The sequence below is a fragment of the Podarcis gaigeae genome, assembly GCF_964106915.1.
Source record: "Podarcis gaigeae genome assembly, chromosome: 4".
Taxonomy (NCBI): Eukaryota; Metazoa; Chordata; class Lepidosauria; order Squamata; family Lacertidae; genus Podarcis; species Podarcis gaigeae.
Window position 1 is genome coordinate 42,056,617 of NC_139677.1, and position 23,650 is coordinate 42,080,266.

The 23,650-nt window shown below is 39.6% G+C and overlaps 2 protein-coding genes and 1 long non-coding RNA gene across 11 annotated transcripts in view; 1 reads left to right on the top strand and 2 right to left on the bottom strand.

Moving 5' to 3' along the window:
• Positions 1-3,581: 3,581 nt before the first annotated feature.
• Positions 3,582-23,650, bottom strand: part of CTPS2 (CTP synthase 2) — a 65,613-nt gene continuing 45,544 nt past the window's right edge. For 5 of the 9 annotated variants that reach the window (XM_083734383.1, XM_083734376.1, XM_083734379.1 and 2 more), the window contains 6 exons: positions 17,326-17,422; positions 13,662-13,717; positions 11,585-11,681; positions 8,670-8,814; positions 5,368-5,473; positions 3,582-5,113 (listed from right to left, as the gene is read on the bottom strand). In XM_083734383.1, coding sequence (XP_083590509.1) covers positions 5,404-5,473; positions 8,670-8,814; positions 11,585-11,681; positions 13,662-13,717; positions 17,326-17,422 — 465 coding nt within the window. In that variant the 3' untranslated portion in view covers positions 3,582-5,113; positions 5,368-5,403. Of the gene's footprint in view, positions 5,126-5,351; positions 5,474-8,669; positions 8,815-11,584; positions 11,682-13,661; positions 13,718-17,325; positions 17,423-23,650 lie in introns of all 9 variants that reach the window. The other 4 variants (XM_083734378.1, XM_083734382.1, XR_014563104.1 and 1 more) reach the window with 3 other exon arrangements.
• On the bottom strand, positions 6,265-8,659 carry LOC310842533. Its single transcript, XR_014563158.1, has 3 exons — positions 7,828-8,659; positions 6,833-7,489; positions 6,265-6,675 (listed from the first exon to the last, which is right to left on the bottom strand). It is a non-coding gene; the product is annotated as an uncharacterized lncRNA (long non-coding RNA).
• Positions 18,930-22,599, top strand: S100G (S100 calcium binding protein G). Its single transcript, XM_083734651.1, has 3 exons — positions 18,930-19,177; positions 20,973-21,116; positions 22,046-22,599. Exons 2-3 carry the CDS (start codon positions 20,985-20,987, stop codon positions 22,145-22,147), a joined length of 234 nt encoding a protein of 77 aa, XP_083590777.1. The 5' UTR covers positions 18,930-19,177; positions 20,973-20,984; the 3' UTR covers positions 22,148-22,599.

The following is a 23,650-nucleotide window of genomic DNA, read 5'->3' on the forward strand; positions in this document are numbered from 1 at the left end:
AGGCAGCACAATCAGGGCGGCTTCTCTGTTGCTCCACTGTGCTTTAATGGCAGCAAGACTCATTCTGTCACAGTCCCTCTGAAACCCTGGACAGCCACTGCCAGTCAGTGCATACTGAGTTAAATAGACTCAATATAGTTTCCCATGCTCCTAAAATTGGTGACATACCAAGGATCTGAGGATCATACCCTGATCTTCTTAGAAACTCATTTAGATTCAACATCTAAGGCCTCGTCAATAGTTTACTAAATAATGGTTTTGCTTTTCCTTTATTATTCTTCTTATTATTATTTTTAATATAATTTTTATTAACAGGCCACTCAAATCACATTATTTCCAAATCACATTAGTTCCAAATTATACAGCCAACTTTTTAAATTTTTGTTGGGGGTACCCATACATCAAGCTCCGAAAGGGGACCGAACATCACTCATGTTGCTGCTTTAATTAAACAGTTCTATCCAGTTCTGTCCAGATAGTCTCTTTGTTACTTTCCTCATCTTCTTGTTGTTATCATATATTCCTTTCTTTGCAATCTCTGATAATCTTCATAAGCGGGTTAAAAACAAACATCCTCTGTGTGGGTTTTACACTCTCCAAAAATCATATCACATAAGGACAGCCGCCATTTCCACACCTCCGTAAAGAGATTTTCCCTCGGTCTGTCCCTTGATTTTCCCAGGCTTGCCAGACATATCTCAGAGGGCTCTGCCAAGGTCTAGATCTCATTCCTTTAAGCATTCACATTCCAATGACCCTGGTCCTCCTCCCCCCTCCTTCTTAGGCAAGCCTGTCTCGGCGAGACGCCATTTGAAACTGCGTCATAAAATTTTCCTCCATTCTCCGATGTTTACCAGTCCTCTCTTTGATCGATAATTCACTCCACACAGTTCTTGAATTCCTACTTGTGATTAATAAATTGCAACGATTCTTCTTTCTGGGGTGGAGGGTTATTAACACTCATATAAGGCAAAGAAAAAGAAAAGCTTTTTCCTCCACCCCCCTTTCCGTTTCGCACCAAACATACCAGTCTTTTAATGGCGATTCATCACTTGATTTATTTGTCCCACCCGTCGCTCCGCTCCCAGTGATCCATTAATCAGCAGTCTTAACTCCCAATCTTCGCGTGATGTATGTGCTTTAGCTTCCTTCCAATTATATATTTCCAATTATATGTTTCGAGCTAAAACAACCAGTGCGCTGATTGGAGACAGCGTCCGGGAAGAGCCGACTTCACACAAGGGCTGGTGCCAAGTGTCCACACCCCCTTCTTTCGAATCTGGGGGTGAATTATGGACACCACTGGCAAGGCAGTCCCCCCCATCTCCTGGGGGGGGGGCAGGAAGACTGCATACATCCCATAGCAGCCTCTTAATTACCTCGTGTGGGTCGGAGAGATGTTATTGCCGGCCATCTTCCAATGCACCCCCTGGTGGCCCCTCTTTATTATTTTTTAACCTAGGTGAAGGTAAAGGTAAAAAACCCTTGGGCGGTTAAGTTCAGTCAAATTTAACTATGGGGTGCAGAGCTCATCTCCACTTTCATCTCCGGTGTTTGTCCATAGACAGCTTCTCCGGGTCATGTGGCCAGCATGACTAACTTAGAAGACCTTATCAAACTTTTTTTTTTTTTGCAGCACATTTTTCTCAATAAATTATTTTTACATAATAAATAATTACAGCTAAAAAGTTAATATCTGGTTTATTCCAATTATGTGATCGTAATTAGCTGTCTGCATTTCAAAAAACTCCTAGTCCTATTCAAAATCTATATGCTTCATTGTACATCTTCCCATCAGTACAGAAGTGAAGTAAATATCAGCATCGACATGATTGTACCTGTCCTTGGAGGCTGATTATGGTAGGTCCAAAAATATTTATTTTTATTTAATGTATTTATTATGTTTTTGTACAGCACATCCAAGCAAATTCTTTGGGTAGTTTACATAAACATTAAAAGAAAAATACAATTTACAATTAAAAAGCCTAATGATGATGGTGATGATGATGCAGAAACCCAATTAAAATTGCCATAAAGCATACCACCTAAAATAGGTGAGTTTCTGGGAACAGAGGTGCCATCACCGAAAAGGTCGTCTCCTTAGTAGCCACCCACCATACTTCACTAGGTGTGGGGGGGGGGAGGGGACCTGGAGAAGAGCCTCCAAGAAAGATCTCAGGAAAAGCAATCTTCAGGTAACCTGGCCCCATGCTGCTTAAGTCTCCAAAGGGTCAAAACCAGCATATTGAACTGGGCCCAGAAATGGACAGGAAACTAGTGCAGATTATGAGCCCCTGTTGTAACGTGATTAGATGTAAGCCTGCTATGAAAACAGTTGATCCCAAAGGACTGGTAATAATCATTTACCAGTCCTCACCAATTAAGCTGGCTACCCTGTTTGGGATCAACTGTTTTCAAAGCAGGTTTACATCTAATACATTGTAGTAATCCAACTGGGAGATTAACAGAGTACAGGTAACTGCCACGAGACTATCTGTACTGGTAGGGTGATAGTTGATGGATCAGGTGAAGCTGCTAAAAGGCACTCCTTGCTACTGCCGCCACCTGAGCCTCAAGTGACAGTGCACTAAAAGCACCTGCAAATAACAAGCCTTCCCTTTAGGGGGAGTACAACTCTATCCAATGCAGACTGAACCCAAGTGGACAGAAGCATCATCCAATGACAGCAACTCTGTTTTGCCTGGCATGGGTCTGTTTGTTTGCTTCAAGCTCCTTAGCAAACCCAAGCACTGGTTCAGAATGCCCACTGCCTCATCTGGGTTAAGATAAAGGTAAAGGGACTCCTGACCATTAGGTCCAGTTGTGACTGACTCTGGGGTTGCGACGCTCATCTCGCTTTATTGGCCGAGGGAGCTGGCATACAGCTTCCGGGTCATGCGGCCAGCATGACTAAGCCGCTTCTGGTGAACCAGAGCAGCACACGGAAACGCCGCTTACCTTCCCGCCAGAGCAGTACCTATTTATCTACTTGCACTTTGACGTGCTTTCGAACTGCTAGGTTGGCAGGAGCTGGGACCGAGCAACAGGAGGTCACCCCGTTGTGGGGATTCAAACCGCCGACCTTCTGATCGGCAAGCCCTATGCTCTGTGGTTTAACCCACAGCACCACCCGTGTCCCATTCATCTGGGTTAGATAAAAACAAAATATAAACCTGGATGCCATCTGTATGTTTAGGCCCCTACATTTTCTTATATAGTCAGTTTTTAGTCCTCATGTATGAAGTGTGAATTATAAAAACATTACAAGAGTGTGCACCCTAACCCTGCTTATTTTGTAGCCCACAGCTGAATCGTCAGAAAATGCTATTTGCCATAATCTAGCCAGCAGAAGGAAAGAGGGCATGAACAGAAATGTGAGCTATACTTTCTTTTTAAAATCCATGAAACTTTTAGCCAAATTCACTAGGCCAATAGAATAACAGAATTGTAAAGTTGGAAGGGACCATGAGGCTAAGCTAACCCAATCCCTGCCATGAAGGACTTGGGCTCAAACCCACAACCCTGAAATTAAGAGTTTCATGCTTGATTGACCGAATGCAATATAAAATAACAGACATATCTTCATTTAACATTTAAATATATTTCAAAATTCAATTTAAATTTACAGGAAATCTTTAAGAAAATCTAACATGCTTTAGATGGCAACGATCAATGTATGATAACTGAGACTCAGTCATCTAGCAGCATCAACTCTCATAAAATTTTCCAAAGCATTTATCTATGCATTAAAAAAATACAGGAACAAAGTTACTTTTCGCAGTTTTCTCTTCACATGTTACGCTGGCCTGAACATTAGGAAACGAATGCTTTTCTAATGCAGTTAGTAAAATATCATCTTAAAGTATAGAATTTTATTTGGAGGGGAAATCGCTTTAAAAACATACAGCACTTGAATAACAGGGCACTTTCCCATAGTGACATAGGATATTAAAACACACAGCTTCTTATTCCCTTTCTTCCTCTAAGAATAATAATAATAGGCATACCATCAAGCTAGCTCGTGTCTGGACATATCTCCACTCACCTCAAAAGGGCTCTCAAAAGCAGCAGTGCAAAAAGCAATCCTTTGCTGCTGCAATAGTGACACTGCTACTCTACTGCAGCAGACATACTGAAAAGGGTTCTAACTAAAACAAATCTATCTGGAAGTTACCAGTCTCCGAACCTCTCTGGGGCCCAAAGAGAAACATATCTCTGTCCCCGTGTCCCTAGTAGCTGTTTGAATATTCCACAAATTAGAGCATCCCCAAACAGATGAGATCACATGGCACAAACTAGTCTCTGCTGGGAGACCAAAACAAGGAATTAGGATTAAATCCATGTTCACAACCAACTCCCTAACATGTGTATGCCACAGATATAGAAACTAAGATATGGGCTTGTCTCTAACTATTACTCCCCAATCTGTTATGTTAAATGTATGATGAACCCAATTATTTTTCATTAATGTAGTCAGATTTTATGTATCTGTAGCATCAAAAGCTTCTGCTCTATTATTTATTAGATTGGTACTGTGCAGCAAATACTTTCTACATTACTTCTGTCGAAGGACAATCATCGTGTACAATGGTGGAGACCAAGATTTTATTTCTATATAGAAATAAATCAGCATCACTTAAGAAATTAGACAGGGTTATAATGCCACAGGGGCATCTGTCAATCGAATAACAATATGAAGGAAACAGATGTAAAACAAATCTGTACTGACCATATTTATGTATATTGGACAGTTTCATTTTTTAATTTGATAAGCAATGCTATTAAGAGATTCTGAAATTTCAAATGGTTTAGAAATGTATTCAAAATATTCCCATACCTTCCAGTCATCAAAAATTAGCACAAAGCTAACATTTACCTGAAAACATGAGACAGAGTGAGACAGTCCTTTATGCAATTTTAAAAGAGCTATAATGCTTAAATGGAATTGATTTTTTTCTCTGGGTCAGCAGAAGCATTGTCTGGAACACAGGGGGATCTTCACAAGATATATGGAAAGCAGCTGTGTGATGTTAGTCTTCTCTGATGGTTTTAAAATGTAATAGGTTTCCCCCTGCTTGGAATGATCTTTTCAATTATGCCTTTTCTTCCACTTCTTTTTTTTATATTGGAAAGAAAGAAAGAAAGAAAGAAAAAAAGAAAGAAAGAGAAACATGAAAAAGAATTACTAATATGCAGCCACCTTTTCTACATGAGCAATTAATATCTCTATAAGCAAGCCCATAAATAAATAACTGAACCATTTGACCTTGAAGCAAATGGGAAGAAAATGTTGTCAACTCTAAAGCTGGTATTTGGTGTGGGTTTTTTTGGAGGGGGGGAGAATCTCCCACTATGAATCTAGTTTACCTGTTTCTTCCATGCTCTTCCTCTTCTGAATAATGTTCAGCCTCTTTCTGATTCGGGATATTCTTTTTCTGGAAAACTGTCGTCACTAAGGTCACCATAGCTGTCACTGAACAGAAATGAATGAATGAATAATAGAATCATAGTATTGTACACTATGAAGGGACCCCGATGGTCATCTAGTACAACTCCCTGCAATGCAGGAATTCTGCCCATGGCTGTCCTGAGAATGAATAAGAATCGTATTTCTTCCCCTTCAACTCTTAATCTCTATTAGTACAATAGCAATCAATATAAAGCATTTTCAAATCCCATTAGTTTCAGTGGAAGAATTAAACACATATTAAATGCTCTTCCTTATGGAAATCAGTAAACCTTAAAAACTATTTAACTTTGGCTGCTCATTCCCTCGGGATGATTAACAAAGTAGTAATCTCAACATATGAGAGCTTTCTTCCTGCTGATAGCATCTTAGCTGCACTAAGCAGATGAGAAATCTATTTTGTGATGAGTCACCGGGTGATAAATACATGACATGGTTCAGCAATTGTGTATCAGTCACAATCAACATGCAACACCCATAAACAGTGTGGTCATCTGAATCCACCCTTATTTTAGCCAAGAGTTCCAAATTAGAAAAATGATTTCATATTTAATATTTTTTTGAAGGGAAGTAGGCTAAAGTCTCTTTCAGGTTTCATTTGCTACATAGTTTGTAAAACGACTCTGGGGTTGCGGCGCTCATCTCGCTTTATTGGCTGAGGGAGCCTGCGTACAGCTTCTGGGTCGTGTGGCCAGCATGACTAAGCTGCTTCTGGCGAACCAGAGCAGCGCACAGAAATGCCATTTACCTTCCCGCCGGAGCGATACCTATTTATCTACTTGCACTTTGATGTGCTTTTGAACTGCTAGGTTGGCAGGAGCAGGGACCGAGCAACAGGAGCTCACCCCCTCGTTGGGATTTGAACCGCCAATCTTCTGATCAGCAAGTCCTAGGCTCTGTGGTTTAACCCACAGCGCCACCAGCATCCCATGTCAAGGATAGGAGAAGGTTTAAGTCTCAGCTGAAAGGTGTCCTTGAAAGCAGCAGAATTCTTTATGATATTCAAGACAAGAATAGCAGCCATGCAGTTCTTTTGGGAGGTTGGGGAACATAGCACTGTTCTCAGGGATTCAATTGACCCTGGGAAGCAGAGTGCCTGCTGATGGGGACTCCATTAGAGAGGAGCGATTGGTACTAGCATCTGTTGTAATGAGGGCTGTTTTGCTAGTCACTGATTTTAAAGCACCAGTAACAACATGGTCATACCCCTCCCCAACTTCTCACTATATAGAAGGGTCTGGAAACTTCTGTTTCAGTGTATCTGAAGAAGTGTGCATGCACACGAAAGCTCATACCAAGAACTGACTTAGTTGGTCTTTAAGGTGCTACTGGAAGGAATTTTTTTGTTTGAACATGGTCAGAGACACAGGTCTTGTACTTACTGCTGCGGTACTTACTTTCTTCTGAATGTACCCAAGGAAGCATGGAATAGAACATGGTATTATGAAACAGTTTTGCATATTGCACGAAAAATTAAAAAGATATTAAAATACGATGACCTGGTTCACACATCATACCAAGTTAAACTACGGTTGCACACCCTTTCCAAACCTGGGAGAAAACAAACCATGAGAAGAACAAAACATTTGGTCTTGGCTTCTTCTTGCAGTGTGCCCAGAGAGAAACAAGCCATAAGAACCATTCTGTACACAATACTGAGCCAATACTTTGGTTTGTCTCTTCCTGCTTTGGAAAGGGAGGAGAAGGGGGTGGGGCACGTAATTTTAGCACGTGAAAAAGCATGTCGAGGTATTTTAGGCTGCAATCCTAAACACACTTACTTAGAAGTTAATAGCATGGTTAATATGTAATTTCAAAAATTAATTCAAGAACATATATTTTATCTCTTATTATACAAAAGCCATTTCTCTTCTTTTATATCTCGGTACAGATATAACATTATCAGCTGAAAGCAACCAATTTCTGTATGGAAATAAAAAGCACGGCATTTTGGAAGTCTGTTACAATTTACAATCGCTGTTACAAATTAATAATACAAAACACAGTATTGTTTAGATATGGCTCTAGACTGAACATAATTATAAAAAGGGACCCCTGACCATTAGGTCCAGTCGTTACCGACTCTGGGGTTTCGCTTTATTGGCCGAGGGAGCCGGCGTACAGCTTCAGGGCTATGTGGCTAGCATGACTAGGCCACTTTTGGAGAACCAGAGCAGCGCACGGAAATGCCGTTTACCTTCCCGCCAGAGCAGTAGCTATTTATCTACTTGCACTTTGACATGCTTTCGAACTGCTAGGTTGGCAGGAGCAGGGACTGAGAAACGGGAGCTTACCCCGTCGCGGGGATTCGAACTACCGACCTTCTGATCGGCAAGTCCTAGGCTCTGTGGCAGCGCCACCAGCATCCCGAATGTGATTATAAGTTGTTACAAATTGTTATTATTTCAGTTAAGGGTGTAAATTATAAATAATCTTAATAATCTTAAGGATTTTGTATGAAAAAAGGTACTTGCTCTCATAAGGGGTGGCGGTGTTGCCAATCTTCTCCTTCAACTGTCTGCAGCCCTAAACCCTCACTCCAGGGCAGAGCTATTCAAACTGTGTGTCGCAATACATTAGTGTGTTGGCTGCAGTCTGTAGGTGTGTTGTATGAACACACATCGCGCTCCTCCCAGGACTGGAAAGGGGTTAGTTTAACCCCTGGTTTGCTAGTAAAACTGAATTACTGTGTCGCAAAATGATGCATGTTTAAAAAGTGTGTGACCAACAGGAAAAGTTTGGAAAGGTCTGCTCTAGAGGGTCCCTCTTCCTCTGTGTTTGGTCAGTAACACCCCGTCTCCCAATCTCCAGGGAAGTATATTTTACTTATTTAGTGAGATCTTTGAATCCAAGTAATTGTTTCCTGCAAAACTTCCATAAATAAAAAAGGTAAGTTAGAAATCCAGAAATCTTTTAAGATAATCAGCTTTTGTTCCCTGCAGACAATCATGACTTAATTAATTGCCTGGGATTAAGGGGTGGGTTTCTCAACCTCTACGTTTATTTGGCTCTCATAGAAAAAGCAATATATCAACTCATCAAATGACGTCTTAAAACTAATCATTATTCAGAACTTTTCTAGTACACATAATAACTAATAATAAACACTTCAAAAGTAACTTTGCTTTTCTGGAATTGCACATCAATCATGAAGGCTTTTTATGAAGTATCCATCACACGAAACAAAAAAAACCAAAGTTACCTAGGAGACAATTTACATCCGCGTTGCAAGTAGGCACTGAGAGACCCTGTTGCAGCAAGCAAAAGCCCAAGGTAGGCAGGCGATGGCTTCATAGGCCTTGAGGAAAACTCTGGGTGGAACTGGACACCAATGAAATACGGGTGATCTACAGATAAATCACAGAGAAAAGTAAAAAAAAAAAAGTTAAAAGGCAAACATATAACACTAATAATATTACAAACCATTTAAATTACAATTACTTATATTACAGTGGTACCTTGGGTTATATACGCTTCAGGTTACATACACTTCAGGTTACAGACACCACTAACCCAGAAATAGTGCTTCAGGTTAAGAACTTTGCTTCAGGATGAGAACAGAAATCGTGCTCCGGCGGCATGGCAGCAGCAGCAGGCCCCATTAGCTAAAGTGGTGCTTCAGGTTAAGAACAATTTAAGGTTAAGTACAGACCTCCGGAACGAATTAAGTACTTAACCTGAGGTGCCACTGTAGTTGGCATTTAAAATATAAATGCTAATGTCTGTAAATTTTAGATAGCTTTACGGTTCAAAGAACATCACAGAAATTATCTTGTTATAAATCTTACTGCAATATAGGCAAGTATAAGTGGGATATGCAACAAAATGTTGCAGTGGGATCTATGTTTCTGTTCAGCCAGCCACACCCTCCCACCACCATATTCCATTTAGTTCTTCCTTCCACCCAATTATCTTCCTCCTCTGAAATGCTCATCAGTGCTGTGAGGCTGGAGAGGTAACAATAGTGGAAGTGAAACCTTCAGCCCCTTTTTTTGCAATTAGCTACTTTTTGCTTTCAACACAGGCCTCTCAGTTGAAAAACACTTGCCATAAGGGAAAGACGCTTCAGTCGGTAGAATAAACACTCCACCCCACCCCACAAGCATATCAAAACTTGCATACTTTGCCTTGCCACCCAAAACAGATTCTGGAAAACCATTAAGGATTGCATTGCTTGCTTTAAGGAAAATTTAATGAAGATGATGGTATTTGATGCCAACTAAACTTGCTAAAATGTATAGAACTCAAGATAAAGCATGTTGGAAATGCAAGTAGAAGGAAGGGAATTTCTTCCATATGTGGTGGATGTGTAGTAAAGCCTACTGGGATATGATATACAATGAATTGAAAAAGATATTTAAATATACTTTTATTAAAAAACCGGAGGCTTTTCTATTGTGGGAGAAGAAATTAAAAAGTAGACTTAAATATGTTTATGTATGCTACCACGGCTGCAAGGACACTTTTAGCCCAGAAATGGAAGCAGCAGGAACTTCCTACTTTGGAAGAATGGCAGATAAAAATGATTGAACACGCAGAACTGGCAAAACTGACAGGGAGAATCTGAAACCAGCATGACGAACTGTTTGAAAAGGACTGGAGTAAATTTATACAATATATGAAAGAATACTGAAAAAATTGGAGAACATTTGCAGGTTTGATTTAAAGTATTTTGTAATGATAATTTTTGAAACTGATTTACAAATACTAAAGAATTTTTTTAAAAGTATAGTAAGAAGGTAAATAGGGTGATCTAGAAATGCGAAGAGGATTGTGATTGCTTAAGAAAGTCAGGGAGTGGGGGGGGAGTCGATGCTCGGTATGAGCAAAGTTGTATGTGATGATATGATTTGATATGAATGTGACAAAGGAAAAATATATATATATAGCATTGCTTATGTTATTTCTTTCATAGCAGCAGTGTTTAACAACACTGTCATATTTTATCAAGATCTGTGCAGAACTATTTTCAGTATGTATATCAGAAACAATATAGCAGAAATAAAACAAATGCACTTAGACAGTTTTTTCTTAGAGGTTTTGAAATACCCCCAAAAGGACAACCTACGTTTTGTGCCATATCAGCATGAGACTATAGAAATAATTCTTTCTGTCACATCCTGGAGCCAAATTTAATCATCATAGGCTTCAGGCTTTCATAATCAGGTAAGTTTACATTTTTGTTTTTACAGACAGCTAGTATCTCTGCAATAATTCAGTTTTTAATATCAGTATCATACATTTGTGACAAAGGATATGTATATTCCTAAATGTGAAGTATTGACAAATGTCAGTGCCTGGAATTCAAGACTTTTACACTGTCTGCTTTAAAACAGTGATTTCAAACTTTGTGGTTAGCAGTAAATAAAAATATGTTGTAAACATACCTTATTGGGCAGCAACACCTTTAAAGTGTAAATAGCCATGACTAAATGGCTGTAAGTCAATCTATATGCATACTGGTGATTAGTCACTTTGGAGTTTTGTTTGAAAAAACGAATATATAGACATTTCAAATAAATAAGCAGGACATTTTGTGAGTGGTCTATCCTTAAGAACATTTTCCTTAAGAACAATTTAGACTTGAAACATCTGCAGGAACATTTAAAGCTGAGTAGTTGCTAAAACAATGATTGTGTCTCCACAAAATGTGCCATAAGAAAGCAATCAGCCATTTTTTTGGGTGTCTGCTGATGTGTCTGGGCTATATAAAACCACCAAGGCAAGGCATCTTCTGTACCTCTTTCCAGCCCATTGTCCCTTAGAGCAAAACAGACTGTGGAACATATCCTCCAAAATTAGCCTGCCTGGCTGTTTTTTGTTGTTGGTTTTTTAACTAAGAAGCATACTTTCTTTCTACAGGTTCATGCATCCTACCATTTGACCAGCTGCTACTTGAAAATAGAGTAGTTATAGCTCAAAACAGTGTAATTCCCTCTTCACAAATGTGGCTTCCTGGAATAACTGAAATCTGCTTTCCTTCTTTTCAACAGAAGACCGAATGAGAACTGCAGATAAAAGTCCTCTCCAGTGTGTATCTGTTAGGTGTGGTTCTGTACAGTGAACCCTCCATTTCCTATATATGAGAATGCCGCAGCTAAAAACCAAAGCCCTTACCATTCAACTCAATGACCTCCATCCTTTTCCCTTCAGTATCATGGCCAACAAATCTCAAACCTTTATCTTCAAAGAAGTGAGTCAACTCAGGGTTCACCTTTGAAAGAGCAAAGCAAAAGAGAGAAGATAAACATACTTTTAAGATGAAAATTGCAATACTGGTGGAGATGTGCATCCACATATGAATCAGTATTGGCAATGCATATAGATGGTTACTGTGCTACAACAATCTCTCTCTTGCTGAAACATACCTTTTTGGATGGTTCTAATGAAAGAAAGCTTTCAGGACTAACAATAACATGATAAGACTGTTTCAGACATAATGTCCAAACCATGGTTTGGTATTTGTGTGTGCCACACACACTTGCACTCCCCCTTCTTCCCCTTGTGTATAGATACCCCTTTGCTCAAACATGGCTTGGCCTGACGTCCACATCAGGAAAGCTATGGCCAAAAGCTGTCTCCAAACCACCATTTGAAACCAGGTTTGGAATGGTGAAACTTCATACAGGATTTCCTGAATAGCATTTGCTCCATTTGGATATCCAGCTGAACAGGAATGGAAGAAATCCTGAAAGGCACTGATGATTACCAAATCCTGGTTCAATCACAGCACCTTAAACTGAGACAATGGATTTCAAAACAGCAATCAGCAAATGTTGCAATTTGCAGGTAGTACAAAATATGGGAATCAGTTTTAAAGGAAATACTCATTTATCCTTTCTGGAAGAGAGAGAAAACACTCAATGTCAAGAAGTACAATGGATAGAAAGAAAGAAAGCTGTCTTTGCCTGTATACTATTGTGTAGCCTAGTAACAAAACAAACAGAATCAGAAAAAAACTGTATTTAAGTCCTTTGTTGCCAGAGAGCAGTATTCTGCTATTGTTCTATGCGTCCTCTCAGAAGCAGCTTGCCTCAAAGGCTTGTTTTTGTCTGCAAATGTTAGCTAGTCTGGAAAATATCTAGCAAGCTGAGTCAAAGTACACTTGAAAATGTCCCACCTAACCCTATTAAAAGAGACAAGGCAGTGTCCACCCCCTCTGCCATCCTTCTCCAAACTGCCATCCAGTTTGGAGGCAGTGTCCACACCCTCTGCCATCCTCTCTCCAACTTCCATCAGATTCAGACAGCATGGCTAACAGTCTGGAATGATGGTGGTTACAGTTCAATACCTCTGGTAGGCACTAGATCAGTGGCAGCTACTCTCCGTATAATAGCATGGGACCTCCTGAAACCGTGTTGCTTAATCTTCCTCAGTTCCTCATCTTTTCGAAGCAATGCTGTTGATTGGTTATGGAGAGTCCTGAGTTTTCATGTGTCCTTTTGAAGAGGCACTTTATAAAATGTATCTCTGAACTGAGTGTCCGGAATCTCCTGATTCCCACCTGAGTCTCCCCTCCATCCTCCATGATTCCCTTTCTCCGAGTTTCCTTTGTGCATTTTCATTAGTTTTGCTGGTAGACGTTCTGCTTAAGTTTTTAGAGTGCCTATCTGGGTGCCTCTTCTCAAACCTTCAAACCCCTAATTTCAGGTGGCTCTGAGTATCAATACTGATGTGATAAACTCAGGGCCTGAATGACCCTGGACTCTTTTCTGCAACTCTGTTTCCAGTGGACTCTGCTTCATAAAGACTCACTGTGCCTGACAAGTGTTTCTTTAGCTTCTTTTGGGATTGTACCCCTATGTGAAGGATTTTATCCCCTCCTCCATATTTAAGGAACAGCACACAGAAGGAAACACCACCTTGCACTGGGTTTATTTGCAGTAAGGTTTGGGACTTTCCTTGTTGAATGGGTATGTGGTGCCTCACCTCAAGCAGTAGTCCATAAGACCTTATTGTTTAGACTTATTATGCAGATTCTATGAAGACTTTCCATTCCAGAGAAGAGAAATGCTGATAAAATACACTTCCACCACACCCCTTTAAAGCCTACATTTGTCTGTATTATACAGGCTTAGGTAATAGTTCTCATGGCCTTACTGTGAAAACCTGATGGAATGGACAGGTGGCGTTGCCTTGACTCCAAATTGAGCATGGCTGATAGACAGCAAAAATTATGTTAGCAGTTACTTGCCTCATAGCGATGCCTGTGCCGTTCTTCCACAAAAACTTCGTCACCATAAAGTTTCCCTACAAATACATTTAAAGGGTTACTTCTGCTTTACTGTTACAAGTAAAAATAACATTTTTGTGTATAATCTAATATTTTTCCAATCAATTACGTATAAAAGAACACAGATATTCAAATAGATGCAGTCTAGCCATGTAATGTGGCAGGACAATGTTGAACATATCTAAAAGATAAGCAAGGAAGATCATTAGAATTTTAAAACAAACTTTAGGGCTCCCTATCTCCCCTAGACACTTCCTGCATCTTATAATATACACAACAAACAAGGACAAAAAGCAGATTGGGGTTATATGTAGAGTTTAAGAAATTGGGGAAGGAGGACTGGAATAAAAGAGAAATACTTCAAAAATACATCTTTTTGAAGATGATGAAGCATGTATCTAAGACATGTCAGACGGGGATTAGAAGTGCAGCTTCAAGAGACCTCGTGTCAAATTCTATGTCATGTCCCTTGTTCTGCAGCTCATATTATTTTCTCTACTTCCCTTTTTGTGGCAAAGCCTAAACTGGAATATAGTTTCTTTGCAGCTATCTTGGATGCTTGTGAAATTCAGCAGAAAGAATGCCCAGGAACATAGGAAGCTGCCTTATACAGAGTCAGACCATTGGTTCATCTAGCTCAGCACCGTCAACAGTGACTAGCAGTGGCTCCCCAGAACCTGGGACCTTCAGCAAATAAGGAAGATGCTCTGACACTAAGCTTGCCCATCCATCTTAAAGTATTACCCACTACAACTACTACTATTTTAAAAAGTGAAATGGCATGAGAGTTCAGGGGTCAACCTCACTTTCCAGAAGTTCACAGATCCAGGGTCCCTGGGACAGAGGGAGATAGGATGACATGAGGGGCCACGACAAAGGAAAGTCATAAGGACGTCACAAAACCTCCCATGGAGATGGCCAGCCAGTCTCGGAGAAAGTGAATGAGGCACTCTTACTGCAGTGACCCAAAACTATTCCTTTGCCTTGAAGCAAAGCTTCCTTACAATAATAAGATCATGAATAAAGGAGCTAGAAAACTGATATATCTAAAACAAGCATATGCCCCAGGTCAACAAAAGCAGGGGGGCATTTCACTGACTCCACAACCACCAATCTGTTAAACAAATGATCACGCAGTCATGCAATTTCTGTCTTTTTTTCCAAGTTAGTCCCCCACCCAATCCAGTTATTTACAAACAGGAAAGGAATCTGAAGCTTCCATCTCTCACAGAAACTATAAGTGCCTCTTCCGGGAGGGCTGAGGGATTACACTCCTCACGTTATGAGTTAAATGCCTCCTTAACAATGTCTTCCTAATTAATACCAGTGTTTTAATTATAAATTCAAAGTATTATGATTATGCTTCTAGAACTACTTGTCAAAAACAATACTGCCTAAAGGCGAAATTATACAGCTTACATGAAAATGAATAGCTTAATAGGTTTGTTATTTGACAAGTTCTTATCTTCAGTGGCATGTGTGTTACAGTGTGTTATTTTAGCAGGCAAGACTTAATTTTTGCTAATTTCTTCAATGAGGGGTCCTAAAATATGTTTTTGGGTGTGAGAAATTCAAATCTGCTATTAATTTTGTGATTGGATAACGTTTAGCTTGGTACAGTGGTGCCCCGCAATACGAACGCCTCGCAAGACGAAAAACCCGCTAGACGAAAGGGTTTTCCGTTTTGGAGGCGCTTCGCAAAACAAATTTCCCTATGGGCTTGCTTCGCAAGACGAAAATGTCTTGCGAGTTCCTGCGGGTTTTCCCCCCGTTTCCCCCCCTTTTCCTAAGCCGCTAAGCCGCTTATCAGCTGATCGCTAAAAGCTGCTAAACCGCTAATAGCGCTAATCCACTAAGCTGTCAATGGGCTTGCTTCGCGGAACGGATTAATTTCGTCTTGCGAGGCACCACTGTAATCTATGGTTGATGAAGGAGCACATGAACTGCTTCCATAAAAGCAAAGAATTTTAATTTTACCACCTGAAAGTGTCAGGTAATGCATAATAATAATAATAATAATAATACAACTTCAAGTGCTTGGCAATCATTTTAAATTATTTGTATGCATTTTTACACACATTAAACTTACCTAAATATATAAATGTAACCAAAATACTCTCTGAATGCCTAAGTCATGTTACAGCTTTTTAGCACCCCTAATTTTTTGGAATTTGAATGTTGAAAAATGCAACACAGCCTATGTTTGATATTTATTCGACCACAATTCTGATGGAATTTTTTTAAAGCCAGTTTTCATGTGAATGTACTCTTTTTCAACCTGGGGTGGAAAAGTCAGAACAAATATGCAACATTAATAAAGGCCAGATTGTAGGCAGGCTGTGCTTGGCTAGTGCACAACTTAGAATGTGAACTACAGGTTTCCAGCCATGCCCACAATTCAATAGAAGTTGTTCTCCATAGCCCTTCCAGGGGCTTCAAAGAATTTCAGGCAGTGGAAAGGGAGGCCATGAGGCATAAATCCTCCTGGTGTTTTCCACTGGGGTCTGGGAAGTCCACTGCATCCCAGTGTCGTGCAATCCCGTGTCTGCCAACTTGGACGGCAGAACGGGAGCGATCTGGGAGTGTGCCCCCATCGTGGACTAGCCTCTGTTACTTTGCGGAAGGTTCATCCTTAATCTGGATAATTGGTGTTAATCAAGAGGCACTCCCGAAGCTTCATATGCAAATAGGCTGCAATCAATCAACTACCGAAAGAACCGGGACTGGTTTTCTGAAGGTATTTGAATTGTTTTCTGGAATTTGAGGGTCCCTACTACAGCCGTAGTATTATGGTGCTGGAGGAGACTCTTGAGAGTCCCATGGACTGCAAGAAGATCAAACCTATCCATACTTAAGGAAATCAGCCCTGAGTGCTCACTGGAAGGACAGATCGTGAAGCTGAGGCTCCAATACTTTGGCCACCTCATGAGAAGAGAAGACTCCCTGGAAAAGATCCTGATGTTGGGAATGATTGAGGGCACAAAGGACAAGATGGTTGGACAGTGTTCTCGAAGCTACCAGCATGAGTTTGACCAAACTGCAGGAGGCAGTGGAAGACAGGAGTGCCTGGCATGCTCTGGTCCATGGGGTCACGAAGAGTCGGACACAACTAAACAACAACAACAACAACTACAGCCGTGAAAGGAAAGGGGGGGAAACGAGGTGCTTTGTGCTTTCTTATGGTTTTCTTATGGTTTTCTTTTTTCGCCTGTCCTCCTCTACATAATGAAGAGACATGTGTAGCTGCTTGATACTTCGAAAAAGCAGGGGGCGTTTGATTTATGCTTTACAAGGGAAGCACACTTTTTGGAAATCTGAACAGGTCAACAAATATTAGTTGGTCTTATTAAACCATAAAGACTGTGCCGTATATTAAAAAGCAGGACTTCTGAAGAAAAGGGAATATGGCTACTTGCTACTTTTTTGGATGATACACATTAGGTCCCTTATTTTTCCATGATCATAACTAAATATTAAGAAAAGGTACTGAATCAAACCATTATTACACTTAAGGCCCGCAAACATTATATGAATATGTATTATTTTTACATACAGATATGGGTTTTTAAATATATATATATATATCACAGAAGCAAATACATCTGCCAAAGAACTTAAGACTTACTTAAGATAGAGTCCTTTGTATTAAAGATAGTTTTCCTTTCCCCTAGTCTCATTGTTCCTCCCATGTCTCCAGGATTGTGTTCAGGCATGTCAATGACCTTAACGAAGAAAAATATTTACTTTGGTTTACATTATTTCTATGCTATACAAAGCACTTGGGTCACCACCTTGCATGCCCATAAATCTTCCCATGTTTCTAGTACAGCAACATTGTATACAATAAAAATAGGTTCAACCCACAGATGATACTACCACTGAAACTGAGATGTTGAGGGTCAGGGAAGAGTTTCAACATTAGCTCTGTTCTTTATGTTACAGCTACTGACAGTATAATGGGTGTGCTTTGCTCTAATGAAGGTGTAGCGCCCTGTGTATTTACTATATGGATCTTTTGCGTTTTAGAAATCCTTTCCCAGAAAAAAGTGGGCCTGACCCAGTTAAACTTAAGCAGAAAGGGAGAATAAAACTAAAAAAAAAAAAAAAAAAAAAAAGACCGCAACATTGTGTTAGGTGAGTTGACCAAGTGATTTCAAATAATATTTACATTGATTTAAATTTAAATTAACATATTTAAGTATTTTGCTAAGACTGAAACTTAAAATGCAAGAGACTAAAAGATTTTTGCCCAATCGAGATTTTAGTGTATCATCATATGGCGATTTTACTCTTCCACTTCCCATGTACACACAAAGGGTATATATGAACTAATGAAATTTCTGTCAAATATGGTTGAGGATCAATTCAACACAAAGAAAACACCATTCACTCTCATGAAAACAGTATTAGATGTTTCATAACAGCAAGCGGCTGATACAACACTAAAGACATAACCTGATAAGAATAATGTTGATAAGAAGAAAAATCTACTTTTTTTTCTTAGCTTGGAAGCTCAAAGCATCTGTAGCCAATATCCTTCCTGCCCCCTGAAATGTATTCCTGTCCTTCAGTGGCCCACCAGCATGACAAGGATAGCTTAAAAACTGTAAAAATATAGACAACTCTAAAATAATGGTAGATAAAACTCACATGAATAAAAACTCACAACAACTTAAAAGAGTGAAAAGTTAGTCTAGTGGAAAAGTTAGCCTAGTGGAAAAAAGTTAGCCTATTGGAAAAAACCTGCTTAGCACCAAAATGATAACAAACCCTTCACTAATGCTAATCTATACACAGAAATGATTTGACCACAATATTCTACATGGGGCTGCCCTGGCAGACGACCCAGAAACTTCAATTTGCCAGATTACTTGCTGAGATTCCATATAGAACTCTTGTCACCTTTTTAAAGAGTTGCACTGGATCCCAGTTTGTTTCCAGGCCCAATTCACTGTGCTCACACTAAAGCCCTAAACAACTTGGGTCACAAATATCTGAAATATCTACAGGTGTACAGAGGGACTCTCTTGCTAGGTCCACTGTCCTCAGAGGTTTGGGAGGTGGCCATGTGGGAAAAGGCATTTTCTGTGTCAAATTCCAGGGGCCATCCTGTTAGGCTGCAGTAGATTGCAATGGATTGCTCTGAAGCACCAGATTTTTTTGGGGGGGGGGGAGAATCAGCCCTAACCGCCCCGCCCCTCCCCGTCCTGTATTTTGCCAGAACAAAGGTGGCAACCCTAGTCAAAGGGAGTTCTTTCTTGCAGAAATATAATTAGGAATTTTGAAACAAAGACATGGGAAAGAAGTACAAACAAACTTAAACTATTAATTGTTATTGTTAATAGCAACAAACAACACAAACATTTCACAATCAGGTTGACACTCCTGCCTCAGATGACTATAAGAATGCCAGTCTCAAGCTGCGTCTTTTAAAGCTGCCTTGACAATTTCAGGGGGTTTTAGGTTTGCAGAGCAAGGTAAGTAAGATCTGAATTTCATGTGACAATCTATGCTTGTTTTAAATAATTGCCATGGAAGCTGTAGTTTACTCAGTCTTGGGCTACTACCCTGCATGACACCAAGTTGTAACTTCTTATCCAATTTAAAACTCATCTTTTCAGTCTGAAAAGCAAGCCCCATTTTTAGCCTGCAGCACAAATTAATTTAGAACTGGCACTTGCAACTAGTTCTGAAATCATTTGATATCCATATTTAAATTGCTTTACTATTGGCAGTATGGTATAACTTATTATTTAGAGATGCCATTGCTAACAAAACAGCAAGTATTGTCATGCAATTCTACTATATAGTATTGCATTGTGGGAATGCCATATGAAAAGCTGTGTAATTTTTTTCAACCTGTAGCAACCCCCCTATAAAGGGGGGGGGGTGCGTGCACAATATTCACCCCCCAAAGGCCCCTTCTGAGGGGCATGAATTGAAAAACCACGAAGTATGCCCTAGCACTAATCCTCCACAGAGTTCAGTTGCTTAAATGCAATGGCTCAAATCCTATTATAATCATGCTACAAGAATGTTATTGTTAGAATTAACAATGTGAGACAGTGGCTATGGAAGCACCTTTCTTAAACCGTTCAATAGAATTAGGATTGCACATCCCCACCAACAATGAATAGCCCATCTGTAGCTGATCATTACAATTCCCTTGCTGGATCAGGGAACTGAACTTTGTAAAAGATGAAGTTCCAAGTTAGTATTCCTAAAACACACTTAATTGGGAGTAATTTGAAATTGTAGAGTGAGTGGGTATCACCAGGTGGGGGTTTTTTTGCCTCCACAAAGTGGCAGGCAGAAAGCCGGGATATCAGGAAATTCAATTTTTCTAACTTTTATTTCTTCATGCCATATATCATGCCATATTTTATCTGCTGCTCGCCTGTTTTCTGTGTTGATCACCTGCTTCCCAATCTTTCTAATACTGTTCTAGATAAAAACTATGTTCAAAATGTTGCTTCTCCTTGCATTCATCCTGAGTATGTAACATGTAAATTCAAATACATTACTCTATTGCTTTTGCTTCATACTGGTGCAGCTGTAGGTAGTCTTCATCATAAAACACTGAAGAATTGGGTATTTTAATGCCAACAGCATTGCAGACGTGTCTGTGGACGGGATATATTGATTGAAAATGTCTAGTAAACCAGATTGGTAGTTGGGTTCCTACTGAGGGTATTTAGTGAGCCAACATGACAGAGATGTGGGATTGAAGAATGAAGTGATCATTCTGTGATATTATGACAGTGGACAAAGCTGTATTGTAACTTTTGAATAAATGTGGGGGGGAAACCCATATATTTTCTGCTGCAATAAATCTGTTCAGGCAGTCAGTAGGCTGCATACAAATTGCAAACAGAAATGTGTGGGGCCATCAATGGACATGCAATTTGATCAGGATAAGGTAACGGGTTTAAATATATGAATTTGCCCTGTAGCTGCAATTGTGGAAGACTGAAAAACAGAAGCTGCAACATGTACAGAAAACTGTTGAAGATAACAGTTTTAAACAAAGTTATTTGCACTGTTTTTTAAACAATCCTGATTGTCTGTTATGACTGCTTTTGTTATCTTTTGATTTTGTTTTTATTTGTAAGTCACTTTGTTTAGTTTTTCATAGAAGAGTGAAATATAAATAATAACCAAGTGATTTGCATATTTCTATCCTCTTTTGTGGTGATTTTTTGTTAGCTTATTCTACTTGTGTGTTCTTTTCTTTATTTCTAATTTGAGCACATTGGAACATTACCTTTTCAGGAGTTCTATAAAATGGCCAAGACATCTACTGAAGAACTGAGAAAGGTTTTTGCCAAGTATGCTTCAAAAGGGGGTGATCCTAATCAACTATCCCAATGTGAACTGAAAGAATTAATTGAGAAGGAATTTCCAAATGTACCAAAGGCAAGTCCATAATTGTTTCATTGAGGCAGCATATGAAAGTGTGTGGAAATGTCCAAAAGCAATTACAGAAGTAATATTTGCCAAATATTTAACTGGGGGTGAAGAGAGCAAGACTGCAGAAGCACAGAATTTAAAGAATGAAGCCCTTTTTCCTAATGAGGCATGCACTCATAGTCCCATAATGTACTGTACATTGTTTTATTTAATGTATATATATTTACTCCACAATGCCTGAGATAGCTTGCTGGAGGTTCATTGGCACATAAGTTATACTCAGACTAGACCCACTGAAATTAATGACATTAGGCATGCTCATTGCTATCAATGGGTCTACTCTGAGCAGGACTAACACTGTAAGCAACCCATCACAGAAACAGAGACACAATAAATGTTGGGATGAAGTTTAGATGAGCAGCATGTCAGTAGGTGTCCTCCACGGCGGAGGAAAACTGACCATTACGTTTAAGAAATTTGCTTGTAATTGTAGCACCAGTGCTTTAATTTTCAGTTTTAGTATCTTATTTATAGTAAAATATTTAACAACTGGCATTCCAATCCTTAAAGCACTTAGTTCTTACATTGGAAATTATGGGCTGAATCTTAAAAGTAATATTCAGAATAGAGCCATTAGATTGCTAACTTAGGTCCATCGATTTTAGCAGCTCTACTCTGAGTATGACTTAGTCTAAGTGAGTGTGTGTAGGATTACAATCTATATAGAGCCTCATTGTTAAACAACTGGGAAAGCCAAATATCAAATGGTAAGCTAAGAAACTTTAAAAATGAACCACGCAGTGACTTGAGTAAGTATAAGCCAGGGACTGCTTCACAGAGACAGCAAATCTCAAAGTAGAGAGAAAATAGCAAAATTATTGTCACTAAGGTGACATCCATTGATTTGACCTTCTTGTTTTGTATTAAAATCACAGGCTTCTACTATTGATGCCGTATTCAAAGAGATGGACAAAAATAATGATGGAGAAGTCAGTTTTGAAGAATTTGAGGCTGTGATGGCCAAACTAATAGGGTGAAGCCAATAGTATGCCCTACAAGAATATGAAAGAGCACTGCAATTTCTAGAATGAAAGCAAAACAAAATCATAAAGGACGAAACCCTAAAGTAACAGACTGGTTTCTTTCTGAGGCTTGAGAACAAAATTATGACAATAAAAACATGTCAACAAATGTGAACTGCTTTATTCTCTAAGCTATCATTACATTATGGGTACAGTTGTCACAGGATATTTCTTTCAGTAAGGCTGTTAAACTGAATAGTAGCTGTGCATGGGGCAGAACAACTTGAGCTAAAAAGAACAATTTGCTCCACAGGGTGTGGTTGGGGTGATGACAGGAGGAGAAGTGATACAAAAGCCGACACCTCACACATCTCACTTGGGTTGATTACAATCACTTCCTCTACTGTAGTATAGTGTAATGTGAGAGTAAGCAATACATAAAGTTGAGTTAAAAAGAAGTATTGTGAAAAGTGGATTCCATTATCAAAGGAAAAGGAAAAGAACTGAAAGATGAGCTTTTGAAGTTTCTGAAACCTGACACATTCCATCCATATTTAGTTAATACATGCCCATTCATTTATTGGAATCAATGAAATATTTGGTTCATCGGATAAGGACGACATTGGTTCACTTGAATTCTATCTCATGCTGCTTTATAATATGCCACTTATATCTACAGTGGTACCTCGGGTTACATACACTTCAGGTTACATACGCTTCAGGTTACAGACTCCGCTTACCCAGAAATAGTACCTCGGGTTAAAAACTTTGCTTCAGGATGAGAACAGAAATTGTGCTCCGGTGGCGCGGTGGCAGCAGGAGGCCCCATTAGCTAAAGTGGTGCTTCAGGTTAAGAACAGTTTCAGGTTAAGAACGGACCTCCAGAACGAATTAAGTACGTAACCAGAGGTACCACTGTATTTCTCCTGGCGAATGAAAAATTCCCTATCAATATATTCTCCAGCAAATTTAACTCATATCCGTTTCCCCCAATAATTTCCCAGTTAACCATCTGTATACCAATCTAGAAACCTTACTAGGTGCACCCATTGCCTACTCTCATATTCCTGCTCACTTCCTACAATCCTCTTGTGCAACACCAGCCCCTCCAACGTGCCACTTCTTCCTTTGTGTTCCTGTGCTCATCTTCCTTCTGTACGAATATATCTCCAGCCAGAGGTAACTGGGCCTGGAGCAACTCCAACCCACTTTTCTGTTTCAACAATCCCAATTAGGATGTGAGCCGTACTTTGTGATACCCTAAATCTTGGCTCTTTCCAGGCTTACTACGAACAATGAACACACACACACACATAATCTGATGTTTTCCACTTCAACACACTCTGATGACCTACATTTGCTGTTTATGAAACACTAGTTACACGTAACAACTAGTTAATTAATCGAAAGATGCAGCCAGCCACTTCAGCAGGACATGGATGAGCATCCTCATGCACTTCCTCACCAGCAGTATTTTTAATCTGCTCTTCAGGCAAAAATACTACAATAAACACAGGT